Source organism: Amphibalanus amphitrite, unplaced genomic scaffold, assembly GCF_019059575.1.
Source record: "Amphibalanus amphitrite isolate SeventyFive unplaced genomic scaffold, NRLGWU_Aamphi_draft 000146F_arrow, whole genome shotgun sequence".
Classification (NCBI taxonomy): Eukaryota; Metazoa; Arthropoda; class Thecostraca; order Balanomorpha; family Balanidae; genus Amphibalanus; species Amphibalanus amphitrite.
The window spans coordinates 690613-717873 of record NW_024881641.1 but is presented as its reverse complement, the minus strand read 5'-3'; the positions used below and the strand labels follow the sequence as shown (position 1 = coordinate 717873).

Genomic DNA, 27261 nt, shown 5'->3' with positions numbered 1-27261 from the left:
TATTGATCTCAAATTTGGTATGTAGATAGAAGTCGGTAGGGACTATCACATATATTCCGTTTTTTCCAAATTCAAAAAACTGTTTGGATTTTTCGGCTATTATTATCAAAAAAATCTATTTTTTGATTTTTGGGGGTCAAAATAAAAAAAAAAATTGAAAAAACCGAAATAGTAGTTTTGTAGCCCTCTTGATTCCACACCTTTTATGTCGGAACATTTTTCTGTATCTCTAAAGCTGTAGCCCTGACAGCTCTTCCCGCGAAACCTTTTTTTTTTTGGTCGAAAATGGCAAAAATGACGTCACTCTGACGTCATTAGTGGCCAACCTATCATAGCCTTTGGAAAATTTTTGGTCACCATGTGCGCTAGCTACTCCCGGGAGGGTACTGAAAGTTTGGTGACGATCGGCGCAGTGGTTCTCGAGATAAATCGAAAAAACTAAAGGGGGGCAAAAAATGCCCCCCCCCCCACCGCCTGGAAGGTTATTCGTTATAGTCACCGTGGTTATTCGATGATTATTTGACTGCCATTAGCTAGAACCTGGGCTAGAGCACTAAGCGGTAGTCACAAACGTCGCCAATATCCACAATATTGAGAACAATCAGTAAAATGTTTTTGTTATTCAAATGATGCAATTTTTTGTCTCATTGGCTCTGCAAACTGTGAGTTTTAGGATGCCTAGAAGAGCAGCTGTAAAATAGTAGGTACTACCGCCGCGCCTTACCCATCTCTTTCACTTTTCCAAGTACGTACCGACACGTACTTACTTCGAAAGGTATTTGTCCATCACTAAATATCACAAGAAGGGATTTGTGCGCAAGCGAGTCTCCGGCGGGGCGACGCTGGTTAGGGGTTTGTGCGACGTGTTGTTTAGCATGGGATCACGTGAATAGAGGACTTCACTGAAAGTAAGTTATTGAAACTTTCTCTTCATTTAAATGAAGCTACGAAGTTGTGCCGATCAGTTGCTGAAACGAACTGATGATGACCTTGTGCGCCATTTTGGAAACGTCGCAAACGTGTTGAATAGGATTACTTAAATTTGTTTTCTTTCTCGCTATCCCTGAATGCTATTGAAATAGATGGAATCTTTATATTTATAAGACGTAAATGTAGATGTAAGTAGAACTTAATAACATGATGCACAAGAAATTATTAGGATGAGTGTTGGTGGGTTGCTCCACAATCACAATGCAATCACAACAGTAGGCGGAACTATGGTCATGAGTACCCAAATATAGGAACGTTCCCATTTTTGGGAACGGAGTTCCCGAATATGGGAACGGGCGTTCCCATTTATGAGAACGGAAGGCAATTTTTCGGCCGTTTGCCCACTAAAACTCAAAAGTGCATCACGTCTCAAAAAAGTGCACGCTGATTTAAGTATCTACTAAATCTCCATAAAGTTATCTTTAATCTGACCGTGGAACAAGGAAATTGACCGTGGAATGATATTTTTAATGATTTTTTAAAAATGACAGAATGGTGGAAATATGGGTTATACGACATTTAACATGCAATTTTAAGGAAAATGAAGCATTTTTTACATTTTGAGGTCAAGTATAATAATTTTCGCCTGGTTATGAAGTTTCATTCTAGCGACACCAGATGCTGACATATGCAAGCGAACACGCGGACAGTCCCGAGGTAATATTGTTGACTTTTGGTGTCGGGGCGATCGACCGCGTGGAACGTCAGTGATTTTACCGAACTACTGTTGTAAACTCAGTTTCAGTGGTTTAAAATCATTCAGCTGTATTTTATCAGCCCTGAAAGACATATTTTATTTGGATGCTAGCTGTTTAGCGTTGTTTTATAAGCAGCGTCATGAGCGTGGTTTTTGTCTTCGGCGTTTCTAAGCATGATCGTTTGGGGGGAATTTCTCTGATATAGGTCGCTCTGTGTGGCTTATTTATAATTTTTATGCTGATTTCGATCATACCTCGTGCCCATCCTACCAGGCCTTTTGCCACTTACACTCATTAAGAAAGAAAAAAACTAGATTTTCATTGGGACTAGGTGTTTTGAGGGTGTAACATATTCAGCGTTCCCATTTTTGGATACTTCTTGTGCTCGTCAACTCTCGGTGATTAGCAGACAGGTGCTTGACATGTCTCCACCCTCGGCGCGGACGGTGGATATAGGTATGGAAGACCTTGTTGAACATCGCTGAGCGTTGTGGATTACGTAATCCTGCAGAGGGGGGCGTGCCCGCTGCGAGATCGACGGGAATAAAAGCGCAGAAGACCGGGCGAAACATGCAACGGTCTTGCCGGAAAGGTCATCTGATGATTGTTGCGTTAACAATAATTTGCGGCGTTGGACGTGATGCTTGTTAATGAAAAGAGCCCCTGAAAGGCGTCGGTGAAATCGTTCCCAATTTTGGGTACGCCGTTCCCATAATAAGGAACGCTTGCAGCGCCAGTGTACGAGAGCGTTCCCAAATTTGGGCTCGCGGCCCGGGTGATGGACTGCTTTAGAAATAGGGGAACGATTTGAAACTACGATGGGCCTTACGATATCAAACTCTTTCCCAACAATATTGAGACAACTATCAGGCGGTTCACGATCGTTTTATATTTTTTTTGGACGTCATTTAACAGTTCTTTTTCTTGTTTTAAATAATGCCTACATGGCGTTCCCATATTTGGGTTTATCGTTCCCAAACATGGGAACGAAAATGCGTTCCCGAAAATGGGTACGCTTGACCATAGTTCCGCCTACTGACAATGCAAATCATGAAATAAAATGTGAATTTGAATGAGTCAAGGTTGAATACAGTTGGTGACTTACCAGTGAAATGAGGTAAAAATAGAGCGCTCTATTTAATGATCCTGCGCCATGTTGAAGAAATACCCCTTTGAGTGTGATCTTTTGTCAGTTGTTACGCAGCAAGCCAACACTTCTCTGACCAGTTAAAGAGAATTCATCAAATATTATCATACACTAGAAAAATAAAATCAAGATGTTTCTCAATCAAAGAAATCAGTTCTAAACATAAGCTAAATATTGATCCTATTTTGCCACCATCATAAAAAAAGATACTGATACCCAGCCCCCGTTCACGAGCTCCAGAATCCCTTTACCGTGATGTCACCACGGCGGTAGAATCTCCCTTCACCCATAGGCATGCATGTAAATTTCATCATCTTTCGAGCGAGGTGAAGAAAAAAAAGGATTATGTGTCATCAAAAGTTGTACCAATGTAACAATGAGTTCGCCTCATTACAATAAATGGGACTGAAACTAAAAAAATAGGACTTTATCGAGCCAAATCCAGCAATTCAAATGACCCCTTCATTTGAACATGAAGGATTTACTCTGATGACGTCACCACAGCGCCTTTATTTCCCTAGTGAACCAACTTGAGTAGTAAAGGAACCACCCTTGTGGCGCAGTTGGCAAGTGCTTTCACGTTTGGCGTGGGAGGTCCTTGGATCAAAGCTGACCTCTGGCAGCGTTTTCCTCGGCCGGCTCCTACCCAGGAGATGGCAGTAACTGGGGAGTGTTCGCTCGGTTGTGGGGATTACCGCTGTGCCAGCCAGCGCCCCCGGCCGCAGTTACACGGGCCTGATCCGCCTTTAAACAGATCCTTCGGTCCGGTGACATGTCCCGAGGGCACGGCCTCGCTTCATGTCCTGGAGCAGCCCTTTGACCTGCCGGGCCCGAGAAATCGGGATAGCCCCAGCGTGCGCACCAGTGCGGTGCCACCTGGGGTGCGTGACAGGAAGCGTGCGGTCAAGGCTGTCCCGCGTAGCGGGTGCCGAAAACGTTTCGTACCACTGCTGTGTATATACCATATAGTGTACTAACCCAGTATGAATGTGTGCTACTAACGACAAAAGCCCGGGTTGGGCAGTAAAAATATTTTTTTTAAAAACTTTAGTAGCAAAGGACTTGCTGATACCTACCCCCAATCACTTGATAAGCTAAAAATAATGCTGATCCTGCCACTCAGTCAGAAATATTTTTCTCATAGTTGAATTTCATAATTATTTATTAAACAAAAGATTGTGTTTCAGAAAAATGGGCTGATTTTATGTGGAGATGTATGTAGAGAAATTATTAATCATGGTAAGGTTATTTGTATTGTCTTTTTTAGTATGTTAACCCGCGACCTGGTGGGGGGGGGGCTATTTTTTGCCCCCCTCCAGACTTTTCGATATATCTCCAGAACCGCTGCGCCGATCGTCACCAAACTTTCAGTACCCTCCCGGACATCAATTTTACACATTGTGACCAAAATTTTTCCAAAGGCTATGATAGGTTGGCCGGAAATGACGTCAGAGTGACGTCATGTTCTGCCGTTTTCGACCCAAAAAAGGGATTCGCGGGAAGAGCTGTCAGGCCTATAGCTTTGCAAATACAGAAAAATGATTAAAAAATAAAAGCTGTAGAATCAACAGGGCTACAAAACTGCTATCTCGGATTTTTGAAATTTTTGGATTTGGACCCCCAAAAATCAAAAAATAAATTTTTTGGATATAATAATCGAAAAATCCAAAAACTTTTTTGAATTTCGCAAAAACCGGAATATATGTGATAGTCCTTACCGCCTTCCATCTACATACCAAATTTGAGATTGATACCTCTTTTTTTGGCGAAGTTATAGCGAAAAAACTGTTCAAAATTGATGACGTCAAATTTTCAAACTCAATTTTTAGCAATTCTAGACCCTGTAGCGCAAAACAAAGACCACCATTAGACTCCCCGTGACGAGCTGCATCGAATCAATACCCATTTTATGCAAAACTATCAACTTTAAAATTTGACCTTTTTTGGCCTGACCTTGACCTGACCTTGACCTGAACTTCACCAGAAAGTGACCTAAGCCGTACCTGATAGTCTTATAACCAACACCATTGAGTTGGAAATGAAAAATTGGCCATAAAACATGCATCACACAACCTTGGTAAAGTTGGGCTCATGTGACCTGACCTGTGACCCTTGGTGACCTGACCTGTGACCTGACCTGGTATTGTCAGTGAACTCTAATAGCAACATATCTCTACTAGGCAACTGACGCCCTATCGCTGATTATCGACAAAATGCGTTTTCCTCGGTGTTATAGCGCATTCCCTAGCAGACCCGTGAACGGTGAAACATTTCATCTTTGACCTGACCTGTGACGTCATCGGTGACCCCGAGGTCAATGAAATTTGGTTTCCTTGGACAAATTTGATAGGCCTTTCGAACGCCGTTTGAATTTTGCGGATCCGTCCAGTAGTTTCGGAGATACGAGGGGGGGGGCAAAAAATAGCCCCCCCCACCAGGTCGCGTTATAAACAGACCCCACCAGGGCGCGGGTTAATATTTCAGCATGTTCAGTTTTTTCAGTTTTTTTTTTCAGTATTTCAGTATGCTCTGCAGGGAGTTGAGCATTATTTCAGTTCAGGACCAATCTTTTCCTTGTTCAGTTGTTCATTAATCATGACATTTTCAGGGTGGAACAATTAGTTTTCAGGCGTTCCAAGTGGTTTTCGTGAGAATGGTACCAAAAACGATGTCCTTTTTAGATCCTTTTTACAGGACCCTATGGGAGGCAGTGCTGTCACAGGATCTTAATGCTATTGCAGCACTTGCCAAAGAATGGACTATAACTACCTTTGGACCCTCTATAGTCTATGAACTGGAGAAATTCACAAAATAAATACATGAGAAGAACGCATCCATTTAAGCTTGAAAAGTGACACCACACATCAATACTTTACTTACAATACCTTTTACACAAAACATGAGTCACACCCAACCACCTATTGAGTCAGGTAGTAACCCTATCTGACTTAAATCATCATCGGTGTTTGGTTACTTTAGGGGTAAGTTTGTCAGGACTCAGGATAGGTTAGGTTTAAGTATTTCTTCTTGTAGTGTAGGTAGCTGTTTTAGGAGTAAATGGTTGTATGATCAATTTCTTGGCTTATATATCAATATCATTTGTGACAATATGGTATGGTTTTTATTCAATTTTGAGCCCAGGGTGCAAAAGGCAACCTTTGCCCAAGAAAGCGACCTTATCGTACCTGTTCGGAGACAACAGGCAATAAATGGTCTTTTATTGCAACATTTCATCCCACAAGTGCAATTGCATTTTTATGTCATTGGCAGGGGTGTAATTTTATATCTCTTTTTGGGAGCAGATGCACCCACAATCCTGAATTATGCCCCCACAATGATGAACATGCACCCACAAGTCTTTTACAAGCGTCCCGTCCAGAGCACGGCGCCCTTCGCATGCTGTAACGGCGTCCTCCTGACCGTCTCGCGTTCTTGGATAATGTAGCGTTTTTGATCACTCGGCGCCTTTCTAAGAGAATGGTGCCCCTTTTCATGGTTTCCAGGCGCCCTCGTCACCGTCTGGCGCCCCTATGTCCCCACCAACTTCGCACTACTGACTGTTCGACGCCCTTCTGGCCTCACAGCGCCCCTGGACCACATAGCGTGTTCAATCACTCGGCGCCCTTCGAGGAGAATGGCGCCCTTTTTATGGTCTCACGGCACCCTCGTAACCGTCTGGCGCCCTCTTACATCCCCACCAACACAGCATTACTGACTGTGCGGCGCCCTTCTGGCCTCTCAGCGCCCCTGGACCACATGAATGTTTTTTATCACTCGGCGCCCTTCTAGGATAATGGCACCCTTTTTATGGTCTCACGGCAGTCGGCACCCTCGTAACCGTCTGGTGCCCCTCTAATTTTTTACGGCCTTCCGGTCACTTAACACTTTTATCGGTGTATTTGCTTAGTCCGACATGTCATTTGAAGCGCCCTTCGGCTAGCAATGCTATCAAATTTGGTGTTTCTTTAGGCTCCCACATAAAGAATATCCATTGGCCATTGCTCCCCAAAGCAGCCTGGCGCCCCTACAGCTGGACACCCACAATCATTTTAGGAAAATTACACCCGTGGTCATTTGTTATCATTTGGTATTCACGTCGACACTTCTTATGATTTTATCAACGGAGTTCACGTGATTGCACAAATTTTCGTAAGAAGTAGGCAAGGCTGCGGAGTCGATGGATTTTCGGGTGACTCCGATTCCGACCGTGACTCTGGCTTCAAAAATCGACTCCGACTCCAACTCAGACTCCGGACGGTTCTATTAAAATCCATATGATGATATTGAAGTTCATAATGGAGATATTTGTTATCTCGCCTGAAACGACCCCTTGTGCGTTCCAAGGCTTTACGTTGCAAATGGGCATTTAAAATAACATGCATAATTAAAGGGCAGGTTCTGGGGAATTCACCCGTCCTCTGCTTCTTTCGCTAAAAACGTTCGTCCAAATCAGCAAAATTGCCTTTTTTCGACAGAATCTAATTTCGAGAGCAGAATCGTCAATCAAACAGGTGCAGTGCATGCCCTTGTGCCATGCAGCGTCAACTCTGACTACGGAGTCGGAGTCGGTAAGCTTTCGGCGACTCCGACTCCGGGCAGAACTGTCGACTCCCATTCCGACTCCGCAGCCCTGGAAGTAGGTCAAGCGTAAGAAAATTCTTATGAAAATGATCGACGTGAATATGGCCCCAGGTTCATTTTCATTTTGCACACTCGTAAATATATGCTTAAGATGCCCTGAGGGTACCGGACTTGTGCTTTAAAATTTTTCAGGTCAAGGTCGGTCAGGTCATCCTAGGTCACGGAAATTTATATCACACATCGGTCACGTGACACATATTTTATGGTCCATGTAGGCCATAAATTTCGAAATCAGTGTGTTCTGTGTCATTCGAGGCCATTTTCAGCAGGACATAGTTGAGGTCAGATCACTTTCAGGTAAACAAAGTTCAAATTTTAAAGTTAAAATTTTTCAACAAAAAAGTGTCTAGCTGATGCAGTTTGAGCTCAGGAACACGACGATGGTAGTTATTTTGGTGTACGATGTCAAAAACCTACTGAAAAGTTGATTTGAATATTTGATGATGTTAGGTATTTTTACTATGAAGCGTATAACTTAGCTATTTTTGAAGGTATCGGGCTGGAATATCCTATAGTAATTAATCGATATATGTTCCATCACATACATTCCGTTTTTTTCGAAAGATCAACTTACGGGAAAATTTTCAAAAATATTTTTGATTTTTGATGTCAATTATTTTCAAAATTTTGAAAATCCGAGATTGTAGTTTGAAAGCCATGTGTATTTTAAGTCCTGTGTTGGATCTAGCTCAAAAACTAAGCTCTTGAGAACGATTGCCGTAATTCAATGTTTTGCATTAAAATCGGCCGAACATGACGTCACACTGCCGTCATTTCCGGCCGATCTATGGTAGCTACGAATTTTTGTCTGGTCACCCGATGGTACTGAAAGTTACGTGTTGATACGTCCAGCGGTTTAGCAGAAATTGCAGAAAAAACGACAAAAGGGGCTAACCACCCCCTTGGGGCGCGGGTTAACCCTCGCCGGCACAGGCTATTTTGCGTCCTTCGACGGCACAATGGTCCCGGAAAGCTGGTACCGTAGGAAAAATCGGGACCTGCTAGAAAGTCGTAAAGTGTGGCTGCTATATAAGGGCTTTTTCGGGGTGCTGATCACGAATATCGTGTTAGTTTTGATCTCAGACGATGTCTTGAAGCATTTAGACCAGGTGGGGTCAGTATGGAAAGAGCCCCCAACTAAGCGAAGCTTGTTGCGTTGACCCTGCCCTCTACCCTCCGATCGCGCTATTCCGGTTCTATGGCAGAATTTGGAGTCCAAAGTTCGTGCGCACATAGCCGCGCACGGCCGGTCTCCTCACTGACTTTGCCCGGCTACGCCTGCCACCAACCGCAACCATATCTGTCAGGAGGCTTGTAAAGGTCAAGCGCCCGTCGCGCTTCGAACCCGGACCGTTATAACCGGAAACGCGTGCTCTCACCACGCGGAGTCCAAAGGTCTACCGAGTGTGCTACGGGACCGGCTGAAATACCGGCTGAATATGAAACATGACCTTGTCTATGTCAGATTTTGAGTTTTTGCCCTCTGGAGGGGGTAAACTGTTGACCTTAGGTCAAATCAGATAACAATACCAGGAAAGTGCTTGTAAGAGCTATCGAATGGGCTTTTCCGTGGCGCTGTACTCTATTTGTTCCCAACTTATGCGCCGATTCGTGAGAAGTGGTCAAAATTGGAAACCCAATCTCGGGATGATTTTACTTTTGGTGACCTCAAGTGACCTCAGCGATGACCTGATAAAAAATGACATTCGTGATTCTGAAAGATCTTATAGCGAGCTATTTGTTGCTTTTTACCTTTTTAACCTTTTACCTTTTACTCCGCTTTTTTAAACATTATTTGCATTTTTATCACATGGGCTTGAAAAGTCAGAATGCAGGTGCTGGAGTATTTATTTGTAAAGGAGAACGCAATCTTTTCCGACCCCCACCAGACACGATTTGGTAGCAGAGTAATGACGTCAGGCGTGAAGCTTTCCCTTCACCATAGGGATTACACACAAACTGGTCAAAGTTCGAGCCTAGATTTACTAGCCTTAACATACAAAAACCGATCAAATTTTGGCATCAATAGATTCAGTGTTTCATCTTGTGTCTCAAAACGTCCATCATTTGGCCTCAAGGTGTAAAGTGTTCAAAATTGGAGTTGAAAAAGATGCTATTTGGGCACAAAATCTGGTAGCATCACGTGACTTGTTTAGAGCGGTTTGTTGATAATTTACTGATATAATTATCAATATACTGCTTAAAACATTAATTATACATTTTAGACTTTTAATACTTTTGGTAAGGCCATAACATTGCAAAACACAAAAGTTTTAGAAATAGTCACGTGGGTGTCAGGGAATGTCACAGGTGCGTCAGATTTGTGACTGGGTCAAACATCGGGTCTACCTGTATTTTTTTATAGGCATCTTGATCTTTTCAACCCACCTGGGACCAGATGGGTAACGGTCTTATTTTCAGCAATGGGAGTGGGCCAAGTGACCTGAAAGCCAAGTTTCTTGAATTTAACTTTGCATGATTTCATTGGAGCCTGATCATTTATTGGTGTCAAGTTGTTAACATGCTGCTGTTTTTGTTGCAGGTCTTCTCCCATGAGTGACGGCGTAAGCACCCTCGTGACGACCTAACAAGCTGAATGACCCGCCTACTAGTCCCAATGGCTGAGTAGAATGGCTGTCGCCTTAAGAAGGCAGCATGCCTGCCTCAGCTGGCCATCCAAGCCAGGGGAAAAGGACGAACCCGACCGCGCTCCAGTGATGCTGCTCTCTTTCTAAACATTGTAGGCCAGGTATGTGACACTGTGCTTCAGGCTTCGCACTGGAGATTTCAACTTCACTATGTGATTTACGTGCACAGTATTGTAGTTCACCAATCGAAAAGTATAAGCTGCAAACAGCTTTAAGGAATCACGATCGTCATCTTAAAATGCTTTATAGGGAGTATTTTATGTTTCGTTGTTCGTGGTTTTTGTTTTAATAAGCGTCTATCTCATTTTGTAAGGTGCTTACCTCATACCAGTAAAAGATGGTTGTGGTCTGTGTGAGTAGGGTCGATGTGCCAGTAGTCTGCCCAGGGTGGTAGAGTAGAGTTGACGTTTCCTGAACAGACCCTTTGGCGAGAGCCCGGCTCGAGGCGCCCTGGCGCTGGCATCTTTCCTGTGACCTGCAGTCATTAACAGTGGTCGTGTAAAAATACAAATGACAAAAAAAAAATCTAGCCTTGGTCAGGTTCAAAAGTGCAGGTGTAAAATGTCTGAAAGCACCTTCGCTCCCTGCCAGCCGCGAGTTCTGACCACTGATCAGACAGTTTCAGCCGTTACGGCTCCCATTTGCTTGGTAGGCGGCCTTAGCATCTTCCAGACTCTTGGGATTGTTGGTGTTGATCAGGCCTGTGAAAGCAGGGAGTGACCGTAGTCGAAACCTGACTTAATGTCTCGATGGATTGGTGGGCTGGACAGGTTGCAGCAGAAGCTTATTAGAGGTGGCGAAAGGGTTTGGAACCAGACTCGAACCAGACCCGACTTGACATTTCTAGAACCAGGCAGACCCGGTCTAAGTTAGAATCGGAACCAGTTGGACCCGTTCCCCAAATGTCAATGAATACAAACTGTTTTGTACCTATCCTAAGGTGCATCAAGTAAAACAGCTTTTTCCAACGGGGGATACTTATGAGCTGCAGTGTGCAAAAAAAAAAAAACATAACGAACAAATGCTCGTTTCTTGTCATTCACTTCATATTTTGCAATCAGGTTTAGTATCTATGCAAGTAATATGGTTTGTGGTAGGACCCTGTTGGACCTGTCAGAAAATTCCAGAAACCGTTTCGTCGGGCCCACATTTTGCCACCGCTAATGCTAATCATTTTGCTCTAAATTGTGCCTTTTTACCGATGTTTGTTTGTTATGTAGTAACCTGATTAAGTTCGGTATATGCGCAACAAGCTTTGCTTGGCTTGGACTGTTGCCTCGAAAAATGTATCCATTTGAAGGGTTTTGACTAAAGTGAACGATACATTTTGTCCATGTAAGTTGTAACTATGATCTTACATCACAACCGTAATAGAGAACGGCTCAATTGTGATTATTTGTTTTAGGCCACATTCTGACTGGAACTTGGTCATGCCGTTCCGCTTTTTTCAGATAAATAACTGTGTGATGAAGTATCCCCAGCTTGTCTCCACTCCGGCAGTGGTTAAGGTAAGACCTGGCTCATTTTTCCTGGATCATCAGTAAGGCATTATAACATTAGTGAATAATGTCAGGACATTGATCATTTTATACCATTCATTTGTGCGTTATTATTATTTAACCTTTACTAGTTTCAGTTCACCTCTCTTGAAGTATTTACATTTTTCATTGTCTTCCTAACATTGATCGACGATCTTGCCAAAGCTTGCCGGCTCACTGAGTTGGGCGACTTAGTATCCAAAATTTAGTTCCGTAAATGACCAATGGCCAAGTATCTCAGACCTTCAGTATCCGCTCTGAAGTGATCAGACGCCAGGCCAGCACTGTGTAACCCACCGATCGCAGACCACGCCGCCCGCTGTTCACATTGTGACGGCGCGCGCGTTGCTCTCACTCGGCAGGAGTGGCTGGAGGCCGAGTTGGAATGCCTCGGCATCGACTCGGCCGCCTACGCCCGCACCGTGCTCTCCCTGTTGAGCCGCGACACCATCGACCCGGCAGAGGTCATACAGTCCGGCTACGTCCTGATCGCCAACAAGGTACGCAACAACTACGCACACACCCGGCGGCAGACGCGCGCGCGCTGGCTGTACTCTCAGTGTAGTTCCTGTCGTGGACCGAGTAGCCCCTTGCTTGCGAAGGAGAAATGTATATCTGTTGGTTCCTCGCTTTGTTCATACTATTTGTGTGTGTGTGTTTTTTAGATGTGGCACTGTCAAAGAGGTTATTGAATGTTGTGACGTGTTTTTTTCTTTTTTAAGCTGAAACACGTTTAATTACATGCTCACCGCCTTTGTTTATTTCATGATTATTGTGATTTGCACCATTGCACCACTTAGACGCTGGGTTATCATGTATCTGTCCCGTTGTGTGTCGCTCACCCTTCTCCATTATCCGTGTGTGCGTGTGTGACGGTGCGTGTGTGACGGTGCGTGTGTGTGTGCGCGCGCAGGGCGGCCGCGGCGCTGGGGGCCTCGGCGGCCCGCACCCGCCCCGGACCAGGGAGGAGGAGCTGAAGCGAGCTGAGGTGATCGAGTGTCTGCGCTCGGCGTCCGAGGACCACGGCGGCATCCAGCTGCTGGTCGACCAGCTCATCAGCATGCTGAAGCAGCTGCCGGCCTCCTCGGAGCCGAGCGGGGACACGGCGTCCGACAGCAGCCGCCGGCCGGCCACCGGAGACCCGCCGCCGCCCGACGACCCCGTCCTCAGGTGAGTCCGCCACCGCACAGCGTACTGCTGCACTGCAGGGCGGTCCGGGGAACGATGCACGCTTTCGGAACGAGCGAACGAGTCGAACAGCAGCTGCAGTCTGCAGCCGTCAGATACATGTTATGCAATTTGAATGCGACTGTCAATAAATTGGCCTTGGGTTCCGAGTGCAGCTCTGATTTCCTGTACAATGTTTAGGACTTAACCCGCGCACCGACGGGGGGGGGGCGGATATCCGCCCCCCCCCCCCCTGAGGTTTTTCGCCAGTGTTCCATTTTTCAGACTTTTTGGTGGCAAATCACACCTAATGGGGAAAATACTTTCATCCCTAAAATATGAATGACCGACTTTACTTCATCTCTGAAAAAAAGAGTTCAGGTATTCCCAACAGCCAGCTTAAATGTCACTTGACAGTTGATGCACCCACATCCTTTTGTTTCACACCCTGTCAAGATTCTGACATAAAATCCTGGTTTATCCGTTGGCATACAAATTGGCATTGCACCATTTTGCAAATATACTTCGGTTATTTATTTCCTTTTTTCTCATCCTAGGATTTTTTTCATCATCGGCACACCCAACCAAAATTCAATTTTAGAACACTGTTTTTCGCGGATAACGGAAAAACCGCGGCGCGTAGCGCCGCGAAATTTGGTACGACTATCCTCTCATCAATTTTGCACATGGTGTGCCAGTTTGAACCTCCTAACTTTCAAGGTCAGGTCACCAGGTCACTTTGAATGACCCAACCTCAAGTCACTTTTTTGCAACTTTGTCACCGTGCCAGAGCTACAGTAGATGTCGGAGGCCTTTGAAAGTCGCAGGATGTTATAAGGTCATTAGTAGCTACAATTTGTATATCTCGGAATTTTGATGTCGGTGACCTAAGGTCAGGTCAATTTCGCGACCTCCCCATTATAAGTCAATGGGGGAAAAATCAATTCCCTGTTTTTACCACTAAAACGGGTCGGAATGGCCCCATATACCATACATGACTTCATATACGATCAACCTTCACTACCTTGAGGTCTGTTTTGCTGTTGGGCAGCTGTAAGGTCATGTGACGTCATCAAAGGTCACCGGCGGTTTTTTTCCAATAACTCCGTACAGGAACAAGATACAGCCGCGCGGATGGTCTCATTGTGTTCAGCTCGTCGCAAGACGCATCGAATGATATACATGATGACCTCGAGGTCACGTGACCTGAGGTCAACCTTTGACCTTGACCTTTCGAGGTCAACATATATATCATTCGATGTGGATTGACGAGAGGATCACGATGCTGCCCTTAGTTTGTTCCTATCTTGACTAATTCGAAAGTTATTCGAGAAAAACTCTCCATATCTAGCGCCGCCATTTTGACTTTTTCGACCCCTGTGACATCATCTTTGACCTGACCTGAAGATGACCTTAGTAAAAATTGTAGACCTTGTCCGTGCGTATCCGATGCCGTATACCGCTTGTCGCTATCTTGCTTCGTTCTCGAGATCTCAGGGGGGGGCGGTCATCCGCCCCCCCCCCGTCGGTGCGAAGTTGGCGCAGACCCCCGTCGGTGCGCGGGTTAAGAGAAACACCTGTCTACCAATGGACGTTAGACTCGCATGCACGTAGTGTTAATTTGTTTACATCAAGCCGGTCTAATTGACTCTCACACCAACGCTTCGCGATCCAGAAGTTGTAAGCTGGTCATATAAATAATCCTACTTAGATTCTGATTAGGATTTAATCTGACTCCTAAATATTTTATCAGTTTTCTTCTGAGTGATAAAATCGGACAGAGGTCCACGGCGCAGAGTCAGTCCTTGAGTTGTTGGTCTCCTGGTGCGCTCCCCACCGCCGGCGGCCCTGAGTGACTGACACCCGTCCACGTCCCCGTCCGGCCGGCAGATACGAGGCGGCGTTTCCGGCGCTGGGCCGCGGGTCTCCGGGAGTCATCCCGCTGACGTACTTCAGCAAGATGGGCCGGGCGGCGGCGCCGGCGGCGGCCGGCCTGTGGCGCGCCGACCTGGCGCCGGCCGCCGCCGTCTGGCCTACGACCCTGGACCACCTACGGCTGCTGCTGCCGCAGCCGTCCGAGCAAACAGCACCACTGGAGCCGGCCGGGGGCGCGCCCGCGCCGCCGACACCGCCACCCAAACCGCCCGAGCCGGCCGAGACGGCGCGCATCATCCGCCCCTCGGCCGAGACACACTTCCAGCCGATCCGGCGCGCCAGCGGCGACGACGGCGGCGAGGATTGGCCGCCGCCGGCCACCTACGACGCGCGGCTCTACATGCGCTCCGAGAGCGGCGGCCTGTACCTGGAGGATGAGGGACCGCGCTCAGCCGCCGAGCCACCACAAAAGTACATGATCTTCCGCGAGAGACCGACGCTGGCCATGACCCGTCGCGGCCTGGCGCCCAAATTCAAGCTAAGCTGCAATGAAAAGTACTGTCAGACGGACGACCCGGCGACGGCGGACGGCGCCGGCCGAGACCTGCTCCAAATATTGGTTTCCGGAGAGCAGGCGGGCGAGGCGTGTGGCGCGGCGGCGGGCGACTCGGACGACGACGACGACTCCAGCTACGAGGTGCTCTCCAGCCTGCAGCAGACGCTGCACAGCATCTACGAGGACGGCAGCGAGGCGGCGGACAGCGGCGCCGAGCCCGAGCTCGAGCCCGACCAGCCGGTCGAGCCGGCGCCGGCGCGCCGACCGTCGGCGTTCGCGCGCGTGCGCCGTCCGTCGCCGGGCCACCGGCCGCTGTACCTGCGCGGCGGCGGCGCCGACTCGCTGCTGGCGGCCGTGTACACGGGCGGCGACTGGTCGCCCGGCGACGCGGCCGTCTCCGAGCCGGCCGACCACCGGCCGCTGTACGCGCGCCAGCCGACCGGCGCGGCGGCCACCACCACCGGCGAGTTCGCCCAGCACCGGCAGCTCACGTCGGGCCGCATCAGCAACTCGGTGTACTGGCAGGGGCCGACCGAGTACCCGGCGCTGCGCTACCAGCTGGCCGGCCGCGACCGGCCCGAGGTCACCTTCTGTCGGCTGAGCGGCGACACGCACAGGTGGGTCCGGCCCGGTCGCACGTGTGCTCCACGCGGGGGAGGGGCACTGAGCGACCAGACACCTTATCAGTAGGCACGCGGTGATTTTAGGCGTGGAATTATTGCATTTTGGGCTGGGTTTAATTATCCCATTAGATGTTTATGAATTTTATCTCGACTGGAAATTGGACAAAAAAAGAGTGCATATAGGACGTGGAGGTGATAAAATACCCTTTTCAGTGCAACATAGCATACGGCCTGTTTTAGGTTTACGTTTGATTGAACGATTGCTTTGCACATTTAGGGATTTGTTATTATGGTCGTTATCTGGTTTATTTATGTCCAGCCACTTTTTACTCTAATGTTTTCCGACCTTTGCTGAGTGTGACGGTCAGTGACGCGGATTGTGTCTGTTCGGCGACAGGTCAGGGCCGCTGAAGGAGGACCCGGCCGCCGCCTGGGAGGCTGTATCGGACGTGGCCCGCTCCTCGCGGGAGGCCAGTGTCTGCAGTGACACGGTCTCGGCCGGCGCCGCCGCTGACACCACCCTGTGGCAGGCGGCCGGCGAGCGTGAGCGGCGCGACCGGTCGGCGGACCGCGCGCTCTGGGAGGCGCGCGCCGCCGCCGGCCGCCGGCGCAGCTCGGTGGACAGTGCCGTCTGGGAGCAGGAGCCGGCGGCCGGCCTGTGGGAGGCGCCGCGCGGTCTGCACGAGCCGGAGGGCGGCTCGGACCTGGGCGCGCTCTGGGAGCCGGCGGCCGGTCTGGCGGAGCCGGAAGACGGCGCCGAGCCGGCCGCGCTGTGGGAGACGCCGCGCGGCCTCGCCGAACCAGAGGACGTGTCGGAGCTGGCGGTCTGGGAGACGCGCCGCGGCCGCGCCGAACGCGAGAGCTCGGTCGAGATGACCATATGGGAAACATCTGGAGAGCAGTCGGCAGCCACCGAGGCGCCGCCGGCCAACATCTGGGAGTCGGGCTCGGCTCCGGCGTCCGGAAACACCTCAATGGACGCGCGCTGGGCTCCTCGGGAGCTCGTTCAACGGGAGAAGTCGGTGGAAGAGGTGTGCTGGGAGTTCTCTGACGACCTGTCTCAGCGAGACAACTCGGTGGAGGACCCGGCCGCGGACGCGCGCTGGCATGTGCCGCGCGGCCAGGGCGCCGGCGAGCGCAGCCTCTGGGAGTCTCCGGCCGAGCTGGCGCAGTGCGACCGCTCCATCGAGGAGGCCATCTGGGAGGCGCGCGACGAGCCAGCGCCGCGACACGACGGCTCGACCGAGAGGAGCCTCTGGGAGGCGGGCGGCGCCGCGCCGCAGGAGCCGGCGCCCTGGGGCGTGCCGGCCGGCCTGGCGCGGCAGCGGTCCGCCGAGCCGGCGCTGTGGCCGGCCGAGCCGCCGCGCTGGGAGGCCGACGAGGGCTCCGGCTGGCCCGCCTGGGACGACCCGCCGGTCGGCGCGCCCGAGCGCATCTGGCGCCGCTCGGAGCCGGCGGCCGGCCTGCCCGAGTGGGGCGGCGCGCTGCCGGCGGCGTCCGACGGCGGCGGCGGCGGCGTCGAGGAGGGTGACGAGGAGGAGATGCGCCGCCTGCTCTGGCGGCTCGGTGGGGACGACGTGCTCGCCCAGACCGGGCTCTACACGGCCGACATCGCAGACGCCGCCAGGGGCTGGGAGTTTATCGACGAGAACAACGTCAAAAACAAGATCGACGCTCATGTAAGTTATTTACCGGTGTGTAGAGGTACGAGGGTGGGAAGGAGCATGGTTGCTCGCCATTTGATGCTTGGAGTTTGGTCTGGGCCGGCATACGCCAGTGCTAGTTATCTTTGTGTGTGGATGGTGTTTTATTTGTTATTGATCGTTACGTATCGATCCATAATGTTTTCTACTGTCTAAGTGACTGTGGTGATGCTGCTTGTTTGGCTGTCACCTGCCCGCGTGTACCGCCACCTCTGAGCGGCGCGCAGAGATATGATTACGGCGCCGCCGGCTGTCCGCAGGCCGGCTCTGACGGCGGCCCGCTGTGTCCGCAGGCCGGCTCTGACGGCGGCCCGCTGGCCTCCGAGCTGGCTGACGGCGAGTCGGGCTGGCGTGTGCTGCCGGCGCTGCGTCAGCTCTCGGAGCGGCTCGGCCTGACCGAGGGCGCGCCGCTGCCCGACGGCGTGGCGCTCAAGGCCTGGACGCTGGAGGAACAGTGGCGCCGCGACGAGGGGCCACAGCGGCCGGCCCGCGACCGGCGAGTCAGGTCAGTCCGCGAGCCGCCGTGCCGCGCGCTGCTCGAGCGGCATGCTGTCAGACAGAGTGTTCAGCATATTGTCCGGGCTCCGGCCGCCGCCGGGCTCACCCGTGTTTGCTGAGTTCTCCTGCTTGTTTGGGTTTGCGTGACCTTCGATTAACCCAGACTTGGTGATGTTTTCCTTTGCTTGCACCCTACTGGTTGAGGGCGTTGGTTCTTGTGTTGTCTTTTTACAAGACGCGTATATTCAAACGTCCCCCCTCATGAGGTATGCAAAATGCCTATGAGCCATTTACCCCCTACCCGTATGGTTTTCCATGTTTTAGAAGCATTTAACAGGAGTTTTCTCGATAAGGTTGAATTGGTAATTCCAAGCCCGGGATTCACTGATCGTATTTGTTCTTTCCCAAGTGGGGAAATAGATCGAGGTTACAATAGCTAGGGACCAATGTTGGAATTGTGAATTTTGGTCCTGGTCCCGGAGAAAAAAAAATCTGTCCGGAGAACCGGCCAGCTTTTAGAACACTCACAGGAAAGTCATATGTTTGGCCTACTAAATGTGACTGTTGATAAGATGTGTTCTCTCAATGCTATAACTGCATGTTTTAGGCGTAATAATAGCAGTTTTTCATCACACAGGCTGGAAATTTAAGAGATTTCAGGAGCCGGAGTATGCATTTTTAAAGGAGAACAAAATCGTTTGGACCCGACTGGGACCAGCAAAGGACCTTATTTCTTACATTGCTAGGGACAGATCGGGATAGTCAGATAGGGGCACCAACCAAATCCTTACATACTCGTTTTTATCCAGAATGTACAAAACGTCGAGTATGATCGGTATTTTCACTGCATTTTTCTAAGTTTCGTTTCTTGATAGGGACTCAAATGGTGTACAATGATATTAATTCGTCAAGGTGTTATAAGTGTTAAGCTTGAGTATTATTGTGCTCAGTCTCTGAAATTTCCGTTTGCCGGAGTATTTGATGATAGTGTTTGCCTTCTATTGCGTGGCGCCCTCTGCGCCGGGTACGTCTATGTAGAGTCCCTGCGCCGGTAGGCCGGTCTGTCTGCCGGCCGTGCGCCCCAGGCTAGAGGGTGTCTAGAGGGAGGGTGTCTCTTGCCGTCGGACCGTGCCCACGCCGCCACCTGAGGCCACGCGCTGTCGGTTTCAGGAGGTCTGACCGCAAGCGTCCCTGTAGCTATTTTATGGAAGGCAACTGCAAGCGGAACGATTGTAAATTCTCGCACGACCTGTCCGCAATCACGTGCGTGTTTTGGGAGGAGAGCGGCTGCTTCAAGGGCGTGCACTGTCCCTTCCTCCACGGCTACCCGGCGTGAGTATCGTAACAACCCGTGCCTGCCGCGCTGTGTTCCTCCCCGTCGCCCGTACGCCTTGCTCCCACTAACTCGATCATGTTTGGACCGGTGTCGTTTCTTGGGTCTTGCTGAGACTGACCCATTGGGACGCTGTTGGCGCCATCTGTCCGGGTGTGTCCGGGTGGTGAGACGCCGTGGGCGTGATTGTCCATCAGGGCCCTGTTTCACGGTACGACGCTACAATGGGCTACTTTATTGGTGCGGCGTCTGAGACGAATTCGCCTCAGCGCTCCAGCGTTGCGAGCGTCCGAGTTTGTTGATGTTTCCTTGGAAACCCATTACACCGATACGCGTAGCGCGCTACGGTAGCGTCGTGCCGTGAAACAGGACCGGGTAATCATTTTGGCGGACTCTTATGGCTATTGTGTGTTCTGGCTTATCTTAATGGTTGGTGTTGGATCGAAAAAACTGGAAGGTGTTGGTCTTGGGAATCATTCACAGCAGGTGACGGATCTAGGCGAACTGGCTAGTTTGATGTGCAGTGATTCTTGATGTCCTGCAGTTGCTGTTCCGTGTGATGTGCGCGTGATCGCCGGTTCCACCGTGCCCGCCCATGTCTCCGAGCTGCTCCCGCGGCCACCTACCTACCTGACCTGGACTTTCGACTCCCTAGGGACGATGAGGAGGACGAGGATTCGAGCGACTCGGCCAAACGGGCCGTGCCCAAAAAGTCATTCAAACTGGAAAAAGAAGACTTTCCTTCCCTTCACAACACGAAAAAATGGCACAGAAATGATGAGGTAAGTTTTCAATTGTTTTATACCTTTCCGACGGTGATTTTTGTGCCTCCACAACGGCAAGCAACCGAATGCGATAGTCAAAATAATCATTCAATTGTGCTCTTTTTAAAAGATCGCATGCATGTGTGAATTGTATGACGTGGCTGTCCTTATCCGCTTTCCGACTGCAGCTGACCGCCGCCCTGGCAGCCCATCGTCCCTGCTGCCCAAGTGGTTTCAGTAGCTACCGACCCACCTGCAATGCCGCGCCCGGCTGACCAGTCTCTGCTCACTGCCCAGTGCCGTCCCCGGCTGACCAGCCTCTGCCCCCGCAGGATGATAACCGGAAGGTGGGCCGGCGCAACTGTCGGCGGCACAAGTCGTTCTCGGACGCCACGCTGGGCGTCGGCGGCGGCGAGCCAGAGCTGCCCCGGCCGACCATCGGCGGCCGCGGCAAGCGGCGCCGCCACCACTCCAAGAGCGAGGGCGTGCGGCCGACCGACACGGGCGCGCGCCGGCCGTGACCGCCGCTAGACGAGCAATGTTCGCCCAGACGGACCGGGCTGCGCGGGGAGGCGCGAGTAGCGCAGGGCGTGAGCGAGCGTCGGTACAGCCGTGTCTCTGAGCGTATGAGAGAGATGGATGAGAGAAAGTGAGCGAGTGAGTGAGTGTATGAATGAATGACTGAGTGAGCGAGTGAGTGCGTGCGTGAAAGAATGAATGAATGAATGAATGAGTGCGCGATTGAGTCAGGGACAGCAAACGAGTGAGAACAGTGAGCTGATGCGGCTGTGTGCGGGTCGTGAGGAGAGGAGAGTGACGGGCTCGGAGAGCGAGGACGGGAGGACGGGAGTGAGGCGGCTGAGCTGGTGGGGCGATTCGTGGGCCCGGGTGCTCGGGCGGACGGACGGCGGTCCGGCGGCCGGCCGGCCGGCGCCGCTGCTGCCCGCCCTGCCGGCCGCCGGACGGACCAGCCGCGCGCTCGGCCGCGCCCCACCAACCCGGGCCCGCTCCCCATGTATTATGTGCAAGCTTCGCTGACAAAACTATTAACTCATTGTTTTGTAGTGGGCGATCGGTTGGAATTTGTCGTCCCACCCTTATCAAGCGCGGAGTGTTCTAATCCAGAGGCCTGCGAAGTCGGAACCCCACAAAACAAAGAGCTTAACCAGTACGACCTTGTCGGCCCACACCTATACCCGCCGTGCTTGCATACACCCAGAAAGGAGTGTGCGGTCCAAAATTGTAGGTGTTTAGTGTAGACGACTGCAGGCCGAGCTGTGGGCACACCAAAGCCAGCTCTGAACGAAAGCCAGCGGCTGCTGATGCGAGGGATGAGTCAGACTGTCGCCGACCGTCACCGAGCTAGGACAAATGAACGATAGTAGATTAGCAGCAACTTTTGTCAGCCTCACGCATTGTTTTGTTCCTCCTGTTCTTCGTCTTACCAAACACGTTGTGTAAGTGTTCTAGTTTCCTTCACACCAAAGTCGGCGTCGCCGCGGCTGCGGACGCCCGTGGACGGAGACACACAAATGGAAGCCCAGTCCGACGCAAATAAACGTCAAACCTTGTCCGAACGGGTCTCTATGGGACTGCTCTGAGGGGGTACACTGGGTAATGGAGGCACGGGTTGGACACTGGACAGTGCCGAGTGGAGACCGGTTGACCTCTGGACGCTGGGCCTTTAGTGGACGGAAAAACCGCCACTGAGTGCTAATTGAACGCGGCCGGTAACTCTGGGTGACGTAGTCCATTATTTTATTCTTAATCTTATTATTTTTACCAAACATGGTCACAGAGGTTGAGCTTCAGCATTATTAGTGGCCCCAAATGCGAGGGGATCGAACTGCTCCGATTCACTTGAAGATGGAAGGATGGGAAAAGACTGGGAGGTGACGAGGGCTGGTCTTCCCAAACCTATCGATGTTCTATATATGGCTGAATGGGTACGAAGTTACGAACCACAAGGGCACTGGAGACTGGAGTAGGGCACCGTCGAACTCATAAGAGCCATGGAGACTGGAGTTTTGCGAGGAAGCGAGCATGTTAGTTATCAACCGAATAGCTTGATCAACCATCATCTCACTGCGCGGTAGATATCCTTGCCTCGACGAAGCCGCCAATAATTCAAGATTATGTGACATTTTCACGCGGAAACCGTAGCACAAAGGAGTATATTGCTCTGCACGAGCCCCCCCCCCCCCCCCCCGACACGGCGGGGAACTAGTCGAATAAAAGAAGACGCTGCGTAGCCTGCTCATCGTTATATAAGCAAGTCGATGGGCGCACTAAAGGTTTTTGAGGAGCGATACCTACGCAACGGGACTCGCATTTTTAGAATTGGACTTACATTTTCACAATGGGAAGTAACGGTCACCACAACACTAGATCCCGAACAATGCCGACAAGTGTAAAAAAACAAAACAAAAAACAGCGAGCTGCATGACGCACCATTTGTCTTTAGCGAAGTGTTGGAAGTCGCCAATTATGTTTTGATTTACTCCAAACCAGCGATATTGTACGTACAAATGTCATGCTATTTTAAGCGATGCTTTGCAAGTCTGCAGTCTCAACCGCCCTCTGACATTTCCTAATCCGGTATAAAGATCGGAACCGGTTACGCTCTTCCCGAAATCGGCCGCCGTGCCGTCCTGCACCACTCCGGCTGCAGTGAGTCGCTGTGAGCGGCAGTGAGCGGCGGTACTGTGACATCACGGTCGGTAGAGGCACACAGGGAACCGGCCGCCGGGCCGCGCCATTCCGCCGTCGCAGCCGTCATGCAGCGCACGTGGCTCGTGGTGGCGTTGCTGGGCCAGCTGGCTGCCGGGGAGCAGCCGCCGGTCGAGCTGGACTCGCCGCCGGCGCCGGCCGGCTGCAGCGCGCGGGTGGCCGAGCTCCGCTCGCGGAGCGGCGAGGTGTTCGGCGTCCGGCCGGCCGTCTCGCAGGCGGAGGCGGCCGGCGTGCTGGTCGGCGTCGGTCTGCTGGCCGCCTGTGTGGCCTTCACGTTCACGGCGATCCGACGGCACGTGTTCCACGACGCCGACAGCCTGGACACGGCGTTCGACGCCGGCGGCCGGGTGTCGGTCGGCCTCAGGGCCACCACCATCGTCTCGCAGTGGACGTGGGCCGCCTCGCTGCTGCAGTCGTGCACGGTGGCCGCCAAGTTCGGCATCAGCGGCCCGTACTGGTACGCCGCCGGCGCCACCATTCAGATCATCCTGTTCGCCGTGCTCTCCATCCAGCTCAAGACGCGCGCGCCCGGCGCCAAGACGTTCCTGCAGGTGGTGCACGCACGGTTCGGCCGGCCGGCGCACCTGGTCTACTGCGCGATGGCCGTGCTCACCAGCACGCTGGTCACGCTCATGCTGCTGCTCGGAGGCACGGCCGTGCTGCGCGCTCTGGTGGCCGACCTGAGCACCGAGATGGCGGCCATGCTGCTGGCGGCCGTGTTCGGCGGTTACACGCTAATCGGCGGCCTGGGCGCCACCTTCTACGTGTCCTACTTCAACACGGCGCTGATATTCGCGCTGTTGCTGGCGCTGGTGGTGGCCGTCTACCACGGCGAGGACGCCGTGCTCGGCAGCGCCGACCACATGTTCGAGCTGCTCTCCTGCTGGCCGGCCGCCGACGGCAACCGCGACAACAGCTTCCTCACCTTCTTCTCCAGCGGCGGACTCGTGTTCGGCATCGTCAACATCGTCGGCAACTTCGGCACCGTGTTCTGTGACCAGGCCTACTGGCAGAGCGCCGTGGCCGCGCGGCCGTCGCACGGCGTCTGGGGCTTCGTGCTGGGCGGCCTGACCTGGTTCGCCATTCCGTTCACGCTGGCCACCACCATGGGCCTGGCGTACGTGGCGCTGAGCTCGGCGCAGGCCGGCCCGCTGCTCACAGACGCCGACGTGGCCAGCGGCCTGGTGGCGCCCGTGGTGGCGCAGACGCTGCTCGGACGCGCCGGCGTGTTCGTCATGCTGCTGCTCATCCTGATGGCCGTCATGTCTACCGGCTCGGCCGAGGTGATCGCCGTCGCCTCTATCATCGTGTACGACGTGTTCCAGACGCACCTGCGCCCGTTCCGCGCGGACCTGCCGTTCGGCCACTGTCCGCTCTGCAGCCTGCCGCGACTCGACTGCGCCTCAGGACCCGACTCCGGTAAGGCGGCCTGCCGCTGCCAGCCGATGGCGAGCTGCGCCGCGTGCGCGTCCGACAGGGCCGCCCAGCGCGCCGCGCCGTTCGCCGAGAGTCCCTCGTTGCAGTGCGGCACGCACGGGGCGTACCGCGCCTACCAGCAGATGCTGCTCGGCTACAAGAGCTGGAGCGTGGTGTGCGTGTCGCTGCTGACGGTGCCGCTCTGCCTGTTCGGTGCCGCCGTCAACTTGAACTTGGAGTGGACCTACTACCTGACGGGCACGCTGGTCTCGTCGGCGGTGGCGCCGGTGGCCATGGCACTGCTCTGGGACCGCACCAGCGCCACCGGCATGCTGGGAGGCGCCCTGGGCGGCACCGCCTGCGGCCTAACCGCCTGGCTGGCCACGGCCTCGCAGCAGCCGGCCGGCCTGGCCGACTTCATGGCCAGCACCGGCCGGCAGATGCCCATGCTGGCCGGCAACCTGGCCTCCATCTGCGCCGGCGGCCTGCTGTGCGGTCTGCTCTCGCTGCGGGACAGCTGGCACCTGACGGCCGAGCAGCGCGCCGCCGCCTGGCTCGCCACGCGCAGCATCGACAACCCGCTGACGCCGTGGTCGGCGGCGCTGTCCGGCAGCGGCGGCGGCCGGCCGGCGCCCTCCGAGCTGGTGCGCCGGTTCGCCGGCGCGCGGCGCACAGCGCTGGCCGTCGGCGGCACGCTCACCGCAGTGCTGGTGGTGCTGTGGCCCGCCGCCATGACGGCCGCCCACCCGATGGACCTGGTCGGCTTCCGCGTCTGGACGGGCGTGTCGCGCGCCTGGGCCGTGCTGGCGGCGGCCTTCATCATCCTGGTGCCGCTGGCGCAGGAGACGTGGGCGGTTCGGCGCCAGTGGCGGCGGAACCGAGCGGCGAGCCGGCGCTCCCTGCACGGACACGACGGGCCGGCCGCCGCGGGCACGGACATCACCCACCTGTAGCGCGGACCGTCTAGATCAGCTGTGTTCCAATCGTATAGCTCCCGTCTGTGTCACCCTGAGTAGGAAGAACGACCCACCTAGTTAGATCAGCTGCCGTCTCAGTGTAGATTGTAGATCAATTGACGTCTGTGGCCCAATTTGGAGCGAACGGCCTGGTGTCAGCGCCAGACTCCTCCTCCCCCACATATATAGCGAGTCCATCCGAGCTCGACAACAGTTATCATATTCATGAAACCATTATGTGTAAATATAACCATAATATATCGATCAGTGCTCAAGATGGAGGGTGTTGCGGTGGAAAATATACATTGGAATTGAGAGGACAAGCCGCTGACCTTGGGTAAAATAAGCAGCGAAAGCCCGTTTTGAGCTGATTCAGTGGTAAGATCACGGAGGTTAGGTTAGATGACGTGGCTGGTGAGTGGTGCTACGAGCTCAGCTAGGTATGCCACCGCTGAGCGCGTCAGTCTTGCAGACAGACATATTTTGGAAGATGTTTTCCCGATCATAGGCATTCGTAGATCAATGCACTCCTTGCAAGGTCTGATGCTGTATTTTTGCATTGTTCACCTTGCGTGACATCATTTATGACGTCACTAGGGTCGTAAACTTTTCGTCAAAAACTCCCGTAACATTGAGATAGGAAAGCCACCAATGGACTCGAGTAGATCTGCTGAATCGAATGATATGCGACATGACCTCCTTCGACCAGCTTCGTGACCTGATGGGCTCTGACCTGACCTTGACCGGAGGTCAACATCTTAAGTTGACCTCACCCAAACAAAAGGTATACCATTCGACGCGCCTGAGCTAGGCGAACACGATGATACCAAAACCGCGGCTCTGAGGCCATTTTTGGCGAAGTTATTTACCAAAAAAACGACCTCGTGACTTGGGCCTCTTGACCTGACCTCAGAGGTCACCGGTTGACCTGAGACCTCAAAATCGGGTACCAATCGCTGCGTCTCGTAACGGCGCATACCCTCGTTTTATCCGTTAGGCTCTAGCTCCATTAGGGGGGCGAAACGACGAGGGGGGTCGTAACAATCCCCCCCCCCCCTCCGCCGGGGCGTGCCTATGTGGAAAACCAATAGGTAGGTCCGTCGAGGGTTAAAAGTGAAGCTAACTTGTCCAGTACAACTGATATGCATCATGACACGTTTGGGTCAGGCTATGAACTTGACCTGATTTGGTTTGTAAGGGAGGTTTGTCACTTCTTGTAGGTAGTCATACTCGTATATAGTTATCATTTACCGCAACAAATCGATTGGATATCAATCGATTGCCTTTAGGTATCCCGCTCCCCCTGCCCGTTTAGTGCACGATCTGCGTAATTGTCGGACGTCCGTCTTTAGTTGAAAAAATGTCTGATGACCTCTGGACTGGTCATGTCACGCTTACGTACCTGGACAATCAACGATAGAACTTCTAGTTCTTTCGATAGACCCTCTTCAAAAATTTCAAAGGTTGTCTACTGTTTCGCGCTACGATGCCGACTTTTCCAAATCTCCGGGGGAAGCGAGGCACTCCGGCTCTCCCTGTCAGCGCCAAAGTTCTCTAAATACCGTGGGCTATAGAAATCCGTCAGTGCTACGTAGATCATGTGCTCAGACCGGTTGCTGTCTGCCGGTCGCCGGCGCCAATAATCTTGCAGATAGCCAGCGCTGCTGTGCGTAGGTACGCATATCCCTATATACGGCCTTGCGCATATCAACATTTTCAACATTACTTATTAGGAAGGCCATTGCACGTTGGCACCTCGGACGCTTACATAATCCAGCCAAATTCCTGCACACACATTTCACACAATACACGAATGGAACGTGGCACGCTTGTGGCTGTTCCAAAGGTATCCGTTGATATTGATGGGCGCTAATAGCCTCGGTTGTCGGCCCAGAAGCCCAGTTTTGGTCACGATTTACGAGGCGGCGCCGGCGGTAGGTATAGGGTATATCGGCGGCGCGATCGGCCGCCTGTGTTC

General features: G+C 52.3%; 2 protein-coding genes across 6 annotated transcripts; both read left to right on the top strand.

Moving 5' to 3' along the window:
• The first annotated feature begins 781 nt into the window (after window positions 1-781).
• Window positions 782-21752, top strand: LOC122382755. 5 transcript variants are annotated; one of them, XM_043368507.1, is made up of 11 exons: window positions 782-908; window positions 10019-10225; window positions 11576-11632; window positions 12025-12162; window positions 12576-12832; window positions 14720-15877; window positions 16281-17562; window positions 17847-18091; window positions 19255-19416; window positions 20073-20199; window positions 20514-21752. In XM_043368507.1, exons 3-11 carry the CDS (start codon window positions 11591-11593, stop codon window positions 20700-20702), a joined length of 3600 nt encoding a protein of 1199 aa, XP_043224442.1. In that variant the 5' UTR covers window positions 782-908; window positions 10019-10225; window positions 11576-11590; the 3' UTR covers window positions 20703-21752. The 5 variants fall into 5 exon arrangements, 3 of the variants coding, with proteins under 3 accessions (XP_043224442.1, XP_043224443.1, XP_043224444.1); XR_006256720.1 differs by lacking the exon at window positions 782-908 and having other exon boundaries at window positions 17880-18091; window positions 20514-21082; window positions 21141-21752; XR_006256719.1 differs by lacking the exon at window positions 782-908 and having other exon boundaries at window positions 20514-21082; window positions 21141-21752.
• Window positions 21753-22801: 1049 nt separating this feature from the next.
• LOC122382754 (urea-proton symporter DUR3-like) lies at window positions 22802-25700 on the top strand. Its single transcript, XM_043368506.1, has one exon. It carries the CDS (start codon window positions 22959-22961, stop codon window positions 25278-25280), a length of 2322 nt encoding a protein of 773 aa, XP_043224441.1. The 5' UTR covers window positions 22802-22958; the 3' UTR covers window positions 25281-25700.
• Window positions 25701-27261: the final 1561 nt, after the last annotated feature.

Coding starts and splice junctions, on each gene's coding strand:
- LOC122382755 (XM_043368507.1), top strand. CDS start 11,591: ATGAAGTATCCCCAGCTTGTCTCCACTCCGGCAGTGGTTAAG. Junction 12,163..12,575: donor ACGTCCTGATCGCCAACAAG/GTACGCAACAAC, acceptor GTGCGCGCGCAG/GGCGGCCGCGGCGCTGGGGG. Junction 15,878..16,280: donor CTGAGCGGCGACACGCACAG/GTGGGTCCGGCC, acceptor GTTCGGCGACAG/GTCAGGGCCGCTGAAGGAGG.
- LOC122382754 (XM_043368506.1), top strand. CDS start 22,959: ATGCAGCGCACGTGGCTCGTGGTGGCGTTGCTGGGCCAGCTGGCTGCC.